We start from the raw sequence: 12690 nt of genomic DNA on the forward strand, positions 1-12690 counted from the left end.
CAAAATCCCGGAACTCCCTCCCTAACAGCACTGTGGGAGTACCTTCACCACACGGACTGCAGCGGTTCAAGTAGATGGCTCACCACCACCTTCTCAAGGGCAATTAGGGATGGGCAATAAATGCTGGCCTTGCCAGCGATGCCCACCCCAATTCCAGGAATGAATAAAAATAAATGAACAGTGGCCAGGGAACTTTGGCTGATCTTCTGACTCTTGACTGTTGAGGCCAACTATGGCAGCCCAGGACCACTCAGCCGGTGATAAACCAACTGGGACGTCGAACCTCTGGACCTCTTTGGTCTATAGGGCTCAGGCCAACATTTGGCGGTGCCTTTACTAACAAATGATGGCCGTTGGAGGGCATCCATGAAGCAACTGCACGAATCAGCGATATCAAGTATTACACTTCAAAATGTAAATTAATTGTCTGTGGCACACTTTGGAAAGCCCCATGAAAGGCACTCGATAAATGCAAGTTCTGGCTTTCTCATTACATCTTGATGTGTAGGGTTGAATCAAGCTAGAGCACACCTTTATATAAGTGCCGAGAGCCCAGGGGCAGCACGGGCCAGCCCACACTGCGATATGTGTGAGCACTAGGTCCGTGCAGCAGAGCTGGTCTCCTGTCGTCCTGGTTAACCCTTGCCACTGGACCAAACCTAGCTCTGTCAAGCCCGTGTGCTGACTGGTGTGCAACGGCCACCCCACGTTAAAAAAATCCACGCACAGGCATCTTCTACCCCTTCAACTGGAGTTCAGGACCTGGAGCATCGGGTCCTTCATTGAAACATCTGCAGATCCATGTGGAAGCAAGTCATCCTCGTTCGAGGGGCTGCCTATGATGATGATGATGATGATGTATAAGTGTCAGCTGTGGCTCAGTGGGCAGCACCCTCACCTCTGAGTCAGAAGGTTGTGGGTTCAAGTCCCACTCCAGGGACTTGAGCACAAAAATCTAGACTGGCACTCCCAGTGCAGTGTTGAGGGAGTGCTGCACTGTTGGAGGTGCTATCTTTCAGATGAGATGTTAAACCAAGACCCTGACTGCTCTCTCAGGTGGATGCATTTTGAAGAAGAGCAGGGGAGTTATCCCCGGTGTCCTGACCAATATTTAGCCCTCAATCAACATAACAAAAAACAGATTATCTGGTCATTATCACATTGCTGTGTGGGAGTTTGCTTTGCACAAATTGGCTGCTGCATTTGGTCGTGGCTTTGGGAGGTGTGGCCAAAGACGTTTTGGTGGCTTGCTGCTCCTTGCGTGGTGATTAAAACAGTGTCATAAAAGCATAAGAAATAGGAACAGGAGTAGTCCACAAGGTCCCTCGAGCCTGCTCTGCCATTCAACAGAGAAGAGGAGAAATTTCTTCTCTCAGAGGGTTGTAAATCTGTGGAATTCGCTGTCTCAGAGAGCTGTGGAAGCTGGGACATTGAATAAATGTAAGACAGAAATATGCAGTTTCTTAATCGATAAGGGGCTAAGGGGTTATGGGGAGTGGGCAGGGAAGTGGAGCTGAGTCCATGATCAGATCAGCCATGATCTTATTGAATGGCGGAGCAGGCTCGAGGGGCCATATGGCCTATTCCTGCTCCGATTTCTTATGTTCTTAAGTTCTTATGTTCAATAAAATCATGGCTGATCTGACCTTGGTCACAACTCCACTTTCCTGTCTGTTTCCCATCACCCTTGACTCCCCTATAGTTCAAGAATCTGTCTATCTGCTGCTTAAATATATTCAATGTCCCAGCCTCCACAGCTCTCTGGGGCAGAGAATTCCATAGATTCACGACCCTCAGTGAGAAGAAATTCCTCCTCATTTCCGTCTTAAATGGGCGACCCTTTATTCTGAAACTATGCCCCCAGTTCTAGATTCCCCCACGAGGGGAACATCCTTTCTGCATCTACTCTGTCCAGCCCCCTCAGAATCTTATACATTTCAATAAGATCACCTCTCATTCTTCTAAACTCCAATGAGTACAAGCTCAACCTGCTCAACCATTCTTCATAAGACAACTCCTTCATCTCAGGAATCAACTTCGTGAACCTTCTATGAACTATCTCCAATGCAAGTATATCCCTCCTTAAATAAGGAGACCTAAACTGTATGCAGTACTCCAGGTGTGGCCTCACCAATATTCTGTACAATTGTAGCAGGACTTCTCTGCTTTTATACTCTATCCCCCTTGCAATAAAGGCCATCATTCCATTTGCTTTCCTGATTACTTGCTGTGCCTGCATGCTAACTTTTTGGTGTCTCGTTTATGAGAACCCTTATAATAAAAGGGCAATTGCAGAGGCAACACTGAACAAAATATTTAGACCGTACTACCGCGCTAATGTAGGTTACTTTCTTTTTATTATTTAAATGTGAGTAGGTTTGTGGCCAAGTTATCCTGTGAGCGGGACCTCTGACCCGAGGTGCCATCGACAGGCATTTAAAATATAAAAAATTGCAAATCGAAATAATATTTTAAAAAGAGACACAATAATCACTGTTGGTACGTAGCTCTAACATACATGATGATGCATATAGATGTACATTATAAAATAACACTCCATAGTTACCATGCCTTAGGAGTATCGTTACTTTTTTCACATTGGTGGTTTCAGCACATACAAACATTTAATCCCCAGTCGGTTACCGGGGGCAATTATTGCCACGACGATAGACGCATAAGTCAACAATCCTCGTTAAATGTGTACGACACTACAATAAAACAGTTCTATCCCCTAAGGTCAGATAGGGCGTCCCTTCTCCTCTGTCGCACAGCAAGCTAAAACAGTGTCAACGCGATGTGCTGTCAATCGATTTCCTTTGCAGCCGAGCCGTCGTCCATTTATCTTCAACCCAAATTCTCACTTAACCCCAAGGGAGTCCACGTCACATCGAGAAGACCGACATTGGTCACTTGGTTGGAGCAAGCTTTCTTTCGGTTTAACTCTGTCAGAGATCCACTGAACTGATTGCCCACTGGACCCACTCCTACGCACGCCGGCCTGCATTGCTTATACATCCCATAATTTTGGTCGTTGGTGTTGTTTCCACTTGCCATGTCATGGAAACTCAAACAATCTTCCTCATGTCAGATTATCTAAGCGGCAATATCTTTGTGGAGGGAGAAGAGAGAGAGAGAGAGAGAAGAGCATTGGCATATTTTTATTTGCCTTCCGATCTTGTACTTAAATATTCATTTGTCAGTCATCTTCATCAGTTAAAGCACGGATTTACTTTCTATTCCATCTGGCAAGATAGATTATAAAGGAATCACTATAATAAGGAAAAGTTCATTTAAGAAGACGGGTGTTTAATTTTCTTTTAAAAAAAAGGAATTTATAAGAGCAATGTTTGAGATTTTTTCTTTAGTTTATTTCCCAAGTGAGTTTCCTTCCCCCACGCGAAGTCATTGAAAGACGTGATGATACGTTGGACACTGATAGGTTTTCATTATCTTCACGGCGTAGCGCAAATCCTTGTTCTTCTTGTCCCATTTGTGGATAACGGTGAGCAGTAGCTGGTTGTCCCACTTGCGGCCCATTATCAGAAAGTTGCTGTTTGGGTTGTCCAGCTGGTTGCATGGGCAACTTGCTCCATTCTTGATGAAGAGAACCAGCTTCTTCAAGTCCTTCTTCTTCAAAGGTCCCATCTTCAGCACCTTCTTCTTCCGCTGAGAGACGATTTTCCGGTCCCCCTTCTCCCTCTTTATCTCCTTGATCTTCATCTTGAGTGCTGCAAAAAAAAACAGGAATGGGAATCATTAACCGTCTATTTATCCCCCCCCCGCCCCAACTAAATTTCAGATGAGATGTTAAACTAAGGTCGCGTCTGCTCTCTCAGGTGGACGTAAAAGGTTCCACGGCACTATTTCACAAAAAGGTAGTTATCCCTGGTGTCCTGGGTCATTAACTCTCTATTTTTCCCCCCAACTAAATCAGGATTGATTGAGCTAAGTCACCCAGCCTTGTGGTTGTTTTATTTAAGGTGTGGTGCCTCCAATACCCACATCTGTTCACTTGAACGCACACATTTGTCCGGAATAAAATTAAGCAAGTGCCTGGTACTTAGGTTTCAGCCTTGGCTCAGTTGATAGCACGCATACTTCTGAGTCATAAGTTTGAGGTTCATAAGAACATAAGAAATAGGAGCAGGAGTAGACCATTTGGCCCCTCGAGCCTGCTCCGTCAGTTAATAAGATAGTGGTTGATCTGATCTTGGCCTCAACTCCACTTCCCATAACCCTTGACTCCCTTATCGTTCACAAATCTGTCTGTCTCTGCCTTAAATATATTCAATGACTCAGCCTCCACAGCTCTCTGCGGCAGTGAATTCCACAGATTTGCAGCCCTCTGAGAAAACAAATTCCTCCTCATCTCAGTTCTAAATGGGCAACTCCTTATTCTGAAACTATGCCCCCTAGTTCTAGATTCCCCCACAAGGGGAAACATCCTCTCTGCATCTACCCTGTCAAACCCCCTCATAATCTTATATGTTTCAATAAGATCACCTCTCATTCTTCTAAACTCCAATGAGCAGAGGTCCAACCTGCTCAACCTTTCTACATAAGGCAACCCCTTCATCTCAGGAATCAAACTAGTGAACCTTCTCTGAACTGTCTCCAATGCAAGTATATCCTTCTTTAAATATGGAGACCAAAACTGTACGCAATACCCTAGGTGTGGCCTCTCCAACGCCCTGTACAGTTGTAGCAAGACTTCCCTACTTTTATACTCTATCCTCCTTGCAATAAAGGCCAACATTCCATTTGCCTTCCTAATTATTGGTGTACCTGTATACTAACTTTTTGTGTTTCATGCACAAGGATCCCCAGGTCCCTCACAGCAATCACAGGAATTATTAACTGTCTATTTTTTCCCCCCGGCTAAATTTCAGATGAGACGTTAAACCGAGGTCCCATCTGTTCTCTCAGGTGGACATAAACGATCCCATGGCGCTATTTCAAAGAATTACAGAGGGGTTATCCTTAGTCTTCTGGGCCATTAACCGTCTATTTTTTGCCCCAACTAAATCAGGATCGATTGAGATAAGTCACACAGCCTTGTGGTTGTTTTATTTAAGGCGTGGTGCCTTCCATTACCACTTCTGTTCTCTTGAAGACACTCGTTTGTCTGGAATAAAATTACGCACGTGCCTGATGCTTGGGTGTCAGCTTTGGCTCAGTTGGTAGCACTCATACTTCGGAGTCAGAAGTTTGGGGTCATAGACCCACTCCAGGAATCTGAGCACAAAATCTAGGCCAACACTCCAGTGCAGTGCTGTGGGAGTGCTGCATTGTCGGAGGTGCCGTCTTTTGGATGAGACGTTAAACTGAGGCCATGTCAGCCCTCTCAAATGGGTGTAAAAGATCCCATGGCACTATTTCGAAGAAGAGCAAGGCAGTTCTCCCCGGTGTCCTGGGGCCAATATTTATCCTTCAATCAACGTCACAAAAACAGATTATCTGCTCATTGTCACATTGCTGTTTGTGGGAGCTTGCTGTGTGCAAATTGGCTGCTGTGTTTCCCACATTACAGCAGTGACTACACTCCAAAAGTACTTCATTGGCTGTAAATCGCTTTGGGATGTCCTGAGGTCGTGGAAGGCGCTATATAAATGCAAGGTCTTTCTTTACTTTCTACTTTCCCCAAAACTCAAGTGCTAGAGGCAGTGCTGACAGACCCCATGAGACTGAGCCCTGGTGTCCAAGGTCTACATTGTGAGACAAGGCTGGAGAGATTGGGTTTGTCATCCTGGAATGGAGGGGCCAGACAGGCGATCTCGCATAGAATGGAAAAGCCAAATCCGCAATATTACTTTAAATTAACCATGTAAAGGCGGCGTGCGTGTTTGGCTGAGTGTGTGTTTGAGTGTGAGTGTGAGTTTATGTATTTGAGTGTAAGTGCGAGTGTGTGTGTTTGAGTGTGCGTGTGAGTTTGTGTATTTGAGTGTAAGTGCGAGTGTGTGTGTTTGAGTGTGAGTGTGTGTCTGTGATTCAGTGGAAAGGTTTGGATAGAGTGGATTTGGAGAAACTGTTTCAGTGGCAGGCAGGTGGGTAACCAGAGAACACAAATTTAAGATAATTGGCAAAAGATCCTGGAAGGAAATGAGGAGATTTTTTACGCAGCGAGTTGTTGCAATGTGGAACATGCTGCCTAAAAGGGCTATGGAAGCAGATTCACTAGTAACTTTCAAACTTGCGGGAATTAGATAAATGCTCGAAAAGGAGAAATTCGCAGGGCAGAGAGCAGGGGGAGTGGGAGTAATTGGGCAGCTCTTTCAAAGAGCCGGCACAGATATGATGGGCCAAATGGCCTCCTTCTATGCTGTTTGATTCCATGATTTAATGATTGCGAATCAGTCATTGGAATTTGGTAGATTTTACCCTCCGGAGGGGAGAAGCAACAAGCTGTATTGGTTGACTGTGGAGTCTTTATTCAACGGGCTGCCCGTCAACATGGACTCGCATCAGGCCCGCACTTGTCACGTCCTTTCCTTGCGAGAACAACGATCTTGTTTCACTTTCAAATCTCTTGCAGAACAATCAGATGGTGTGTCCGCAGGGTCGGAGATATGGCACTCTGGAGCAGAATCTCCCGACGAGGGCTGCCACTCACAAACATGTAGCTTTAACAATCAGAGGGGGCAGGACTGGGTACTGGGGGAGCAGTGGGATGAGTGGGGGGGAGGGGGGAGTGGGCGGGGCGAACGTGGGGGGGGGCGGGGGTAAGCGTGGGTGGGGGGAATGAGCAGGGTGGGGGGCAGGGGGGAATGGGCGGGGCGGGGTGCCGGGGCGAGTGTGGGTGCGAACGTGGAGGCGGGGGCAGCGAGGAGGAGTGTGCAAAGATCACGAACCTCAGTTTACACAAGAACATAAGAGATAGTAGCAGGAGTAGGCCATTCGGCCCCTCGAGCCTGCTCTGCCATTCAATAAGATCATGGCTGATACACCTCAACTCCATTTTCCTGCATTGTCCCCATATCCGTTGATTCCCTTAATATCCAAAAATCTATCGATCTCTGTCTTGAATATACCCAACGACTGAGCATCCACAGCCCTCTGGGAGAGAATTCCAAAGACTCACCACCCTCTGAGTGAAGCAATTTCTCCTCATCTCAGTCCTAAATGGCCGACCCCTTATCCTGAGACTGTGACCTCTGATTCTCGACTCCCCAGCCAGAGGAAACATCCTCCCTGCATCTACCTTGTCAAGCCCAGTAAAAATTGTGCATTTAACAAATAGAATGCTTACATAGAATACATACAAATACTTAGAATCATAGAATAGTACAGCACAGAAGGAGGCCATTTGGCCCATCCAGTCTGTGCCGGTTCTTTCGAGAAGCAATCCAGTCAGTCCCACTCTCCCCCCGGCCCCGCTCTTCCTCCATATTCCTGCAACTTTTTCTCCTTCAATTATTTATCCAATTCCCTTTTGAAAGCCACTATTGAATCTGCCTCCACCACCCTATCAGGCAGTGCATTCCAAATCCTAACCATTCACTGCGTAAACATCTGAGTAAGAGCACTCCTAATGCATAAGAAATTAGACACCCGGGAGGCAGCGATAACCTCCCAATTGTTTGCTGTAACCGCGGCCTTTCGCAATCTCAGGCCGTCTCAAAGCGCTTCACAGCCAATGAAGTACTTTCTAATGTAGAAAACACGACAGCTAAGTTGCGCACAGCAAGCTCCCACAAATAGCAATGTGATAATAACCAGATAATCTTTTTTTTAGTGATGTTGATTGATGGAAAAATATTAGCCCCAGGACACTGGGGAGAACTCCCTTGCTTTTCTTCAAAATAGTGTCACGGGATGTTTTATGTCCACCTGAGGGGGCAGACAGTTTAACATCTCGTGCAAAAGACGGCCCCCACGACATTCTGGCACTCCCTCAGTACTGCCCCTCCAACAGTGCAGCGCTCCCTCAGTACTGTCCCTCCGACAGTGCGGGGCTCCCTCAGCACTGCCCCTCCGACAGTGCGGGGCTCCCTCAGCACTCCCCTCCGAGAGTGCGGCGCTCCTTCAACCCTGCCCCTCCGACAGTGTAACGCTGCCTCAGTACTGCCCTTCCAACAGTGAGGGGCTCCCTCAGTACTGCCCCTCCGACAGTGCGGGGCTCCTTCAGTACTGCCCCTCCGACAGTGCGGGGCTCCCTCAGTACTGCCCCTCCGACATTGCGGGGCTCCCTCAGTACTGCCCCTCCGACAGTGCGGGGCTTCCTCAGCACTGCCCCTCCGACAGTGCGGGGCTCCCTCAGCACTGCACCTCCGACAGTGCGGGGCTCCCTCAGCCCTGCCCCTCCGACAGTGCAACGCTGCCTCAGTACTGCCCCTCCAACAGTGCGGGGCTCCCTCAGCACTGTCCCTCTGACAGTGCAGCGCTGCCTTAGTACTGCCCCTCCGACAGTGCGGGGCTCCCTCAGCACTCCCCTCCGAGAGTGCGGCGCTCCCTCAGCCCTGCCCCTCCGACAGTGCAACGCTGCCTCAGTACTGCCCCTCCGACAGTGAGGGGCTTCCTCAGCACTGCCCCTCCGACAGTGCGGGGCTCCTTCAGCACTGTCCCTCTGACAGTGCAGCGCTCCCTCAGTACTGCCCCTCCGACAGTGCGGGGCTCCCTCAGCACTGCCCCTCCGACAGTGCGGGGCTCCCTCAGCACTCCCCTCCGAGAGTGCGGTGCTCCCTCAGCCCCGCCCCTCCGAGAGTGCGGCGCTCCCTCAGCCCCGCCCCTCCGACAGTGCGGGGCTCCCTCAGCACTGCCCCTCCGACAGTGAGGGGCTTCCTCAGCACTGCCCCTCCGACAGTGAGGGGCTTCCTCAGTACTGCCCCTCCGACAGTGCGGGGCTCCCTCAGTACTGCCCCTCCGACAGTGAGGGGCTTCCTCAGCACTGCCCCTCCGACAGTGCGGGGCTCCTTCAGCACTGTCCCTCTGACAGTGCAGCGCTCCCTCAGTACTGCCCCTCCGACAGTGCGGGGCTCCCTCAGCACTGCCCCTCCGACAGTGCGGGGCTCCCTCAGCACTGCCCCTCCGACAGTGAGGGGCTCCCTCAGCACTGCCCCTCCGACAGTGCGGGGCTCCCTCAGCACTGTCCCTCCGACAGTGCGGGGCTCCCTCAGCACTCCCCTCCGAGAGTGCGGCGCTCCCTCAGCCCCGCCCCTCCGACAGTGCAACGCTGCCTCAGTACTGCCCCTCCGACAGTGCGGGGCTCCCTCAGCACTGCCCCTCCGACAGTGCGGGGCTCCCTCAGCACTGCCCCTCCGACAGTGAGGGGCTCCCTCAGCACTGCCCCTCCGACAGTGCGGGGCTCCCTCAGCACTGTCCCTCTGACAGTGCAGCGCTCCCTCAGTGCCGATTGAGATTTTGTGCTCAAGTCTCTGGAGTGGGAGCTTGAACTCACAACCTTCCGACTTGAAAGTGGGACTGCTGCCCACTGAGCCATGTCCAACACCCCTGTAACTGGCCCTTGTACCATCACTGCAATAATGCTGTTCCCACGAGCATCTTCCGCAGCCACCACAGCTGATCCCAGAGGCACCCCGCTCTCTCCCAGCCACTGCTTTGCTTTGCTTTGCAAAACTATAACTTACCATTACTGTTTGTGCCAAACAAGCAGCATTTTGTCAGGACATTGTTTTGTCTGCATTGTCAACTGGAAAATCGGCCAAATGTTTAATAATGTAAGGGGCAATCTTCCACTTTTTAATTTTAATGGGACAGATAATTTGTTGGAGGGAGAGCGAGGGGAGGGGAGAAGAAGGAGGGAAGGTGGTGGGTTGAGGGGTAGGGGTTGGGCAAGAGGGAGAGGAGGGGAGAAGGGGAGAAGGAGAGGAGGGGGAAGGGGAGAGGTGAGGGTTTGGGGAGGGGAGGGTTGAGGGGTAGGGGAGGGGGAAGAGGGGTGATGAGGGTAGGGAGAGGAGGAGTGGGATGAGGGGTAGGGAGAGGAAGAGGGGAGGGGAGGTGGAGGAGGAGAGAAGGGGGGAGGGGTGAAGAGGAGAGAGAGGGGAGGGGGGGAGAGGAGAGAGAGGGGAGAGAGGGGGAGAGGAGAGAGGAGGGGAGGACTTTCGCCCAGGGTCAGGAGCGGCACCGGGAGGGAGGAGGGATCGACTTTTGGCATAAACACTTTAATAATTTAATGCTGGAAGGCTGCTGCAATGTGCACGGTGCTTGTGCAGGTTGGTATGAGCTGGCCAGAATGTCTTGTATGTTTCACTTTCCAGCCTCAGCCCGCAGTGCATTCCTCGTTACACTGGCAACCCGATCTTTTTGGCGCAGAGCTTAGGCTCCACCCCCAAAGCTAAAGGACAGGCTAGGCAGCGTCAAAAACAACAATTCAAATGGGGAAAGTTGGATGATTTTGTTTTGCCGTGGTTTGGGCCCAAAAAAACTCTTCAAGTACGCCAAAAAAAAGCTTTGGGGAAAATTGAGCCCAAGGTCTCCTTATTTAAGGAGGGATTTACTTGTATTGGAGGCAGTTCAGTGAACATAAGAACATAAGAAATAGGAGCAGGAGTAGGCCATACGGCCCCTCGATCCTGCTCCGCCATTTAATAAGATCATGGCTGATCCGATCACGGACTCAGCTCCACTTCCCTGCCTGCTCCCCATAACCCCTTATCGGTTAAGAAACTGACTATTTCTGTCTTAAATTTATTCAATGTCCCGGCTTCCACAGCTCTCTGAGGCAGCGAATTCCACAGATTTACAACCCTCAGCGAAGAAATTTCTCCTCATCTCAGTTTTAAATGGTGGCCCCTTATTCTAAGATCATGCCCTCTAGTTCTAGTCTCCCCTATCAGTGGAAACATCCTCTCTGCATCCACCTTGTCAAGCCCCCTCATAATCTTATACGTTTCGATAAGACCACCTCTCATTCTTCCAAATTCCAATGAGTAGAGGCCCAACCTACTCAACCTTTCCTCATAAGTCAACCCCCTCATCCCCGGAATCAACTTAGTGAACCTTCTCTGAACTGCCTCTAAAGGAAGTATATCCTTTCGTAAATGTGGAAACCAAAACTGCACGCAATATTCCAGGTGTGGCCTCACCAATACCTTATATAGCTGTAGCAAGACTTCCCTGCTTTTGTACTCCATCCCCTATGCAATAAAGGCCAAGATACCATTGACCTTTCTGATCACTTGCTGTACCTGCATACTAACCTTTTGTGTTTCATGCGCAAGTACCCCAGGTCCCACTGTTCTGCGGCACTTTGCAATCTTTCTCCATTTAAATAATAACTTGTTCTTTGATTTTTTCTGCATGACCTCACACTTTCCAACATTATACTCCATCTGCCAAATTTCTGCCCACTCACTTAGCCTGTCCATGCCCTTTTGCAGATTTTTTGTGTCCTCCTCACACATTGCTTTTCCTCCCATCTTTATATCATCAGCAAACTTGGCTACATTACTCAGTCCCTTCTTCCAAGTCGTTAATATAGATTGTAAATAGTTGGGGTCCCGGCACTGATCCCTGCGGCACCCCACTAGTTACTGGTTGCCAACCCGACAATGAACCATTTATCCCGACTCTCTGTTCTCTGTTAGTTTACTAGGTTCACTAGGTTGATTCCTGAGATGAAGGGGTTGTCTTATGAAGAAAGGTTGAGCAGGTTGGGCCTTTACACATTGGGGTTTAGAAGAATGAGAGGTGATCTTATTGAAATGTATAAAATTCTGAGGGGGCTTGACAGGGTAGATGCAGAGAGGATGCTTCCCCTTGTGGGGGGAATCTAGAACTAGGGGTCATAGTTTACGAATAAGGGTTCGCCCATTTAAAATGGAAATGGGGAGGAATTTCTTCTCTCGTGGATGTTTGGAATTATCTGCCCCAGAGAGCTGTGGAGAATAAATTTAAGGCGGAGATAGATAAATTTTTGAACGATAAGGGAGTGAAGGGTTATGGGGAGCGGGCAGGGAAGTGGAGCTGAGGCCAAGATCAGATCAGCCATGATCTTATTGAATGGCGGAGCAGGCTCGAGGGGCCGTATGGCCTACTCCTGCTCCTAATTCTTATGCTCTTCTTTGAAATAGTGCCATGGAACCTTTTACGTCCACCTGAGAGAGCAGATGGGGCCTCGGTTTAACATCTCACCCGAAAGACGGCACCTGCGACAGTGCAGCATTCCCTCAACTATGCACTGGGAGTGTCAGCCTAGATTTATGTGCTCAAGTTCTTGGAGTGGGACTTGAACCCACAATCTTCTGACTCAGAGGCGAGTGTGCTACCCAAGAAAGAGAGATAATTTAAAAGAGCGGCCTGGGATTATCCTGACCAGAGTCTGCAACAGCTGCAGTCTGAGGAGTCAACAAAGTAAAGCATCATTTTACACCCAGTACCAACGCCTCACCTTCCATGACTAGCTCCCGTCCCACAGAGAGTCTCAGCTTGAAGTAAGGCAGGGCTGCCTTGTAAAAAATCAACAATCTGTAAGTGCTTTGGCTTACCTTTCCAACGCACATCGAGAATGAGAGTTAAGCCCGCAGAGTTTACAGGGCAGTGCAATTCTCACGTTTATGACTCTCACAGCTCTCGGCCCCCTGTAATGTTTAAGTGCGGGGCCTGAGCACGATGTCAAGGAGCCTTTTCTGACCCGTGTTTAGGACAGTGCTCTTATCACTTTAATTTCTGCAGAATAATGTGAGGGGCCGTCAGGAAATGAGACCCAGCCTCGCTGCCACTGTCTTACCGGAG

At 49.4% G+C, this 12690-nt stretch overlaps 1 protein-coding gene across 1 annotated transcript in view; it reads right to left on the minus strand.

Annotated features, from left to right (window-relative positions):
* Positions 1-2335: 2335 nt before the first annotated feature.
* The window catches only part of sfrp5 (secreted frizzled-related protein 5), a 193693-nt gene continuing 183338 nt past the window's right edge, over positions 2336-12690 (minus strand). Inside the window, exon 3 of the mRNA XM_070874946.1 lies at positions 2336-3728. Within this exon, the coding sequence (XP_070731047.1) occupies positions 3403-3728 (326 nt within the window). The 3' untranslated portion in view covers positions 2336-3402. The remainder of the gene's footprint in view (positions 3729-12690) is intronic.

This window comes from Pristiophorus japonicus, chromosome 3 (genome assembly GCF_044704955.1).
Source record: "Pristiophorus japonicus isolate sPriJap1 chromosome 3, sPriJap1.hap1, whole genome shotgun sequence".
Taxonomy (NCBI): domain Eukaryota; kingdom Metazoa; phylum Chordata; class Chondrichthyes; family Pristiophoridae; genus Pristiophorus; species Pristiophorus japonicus.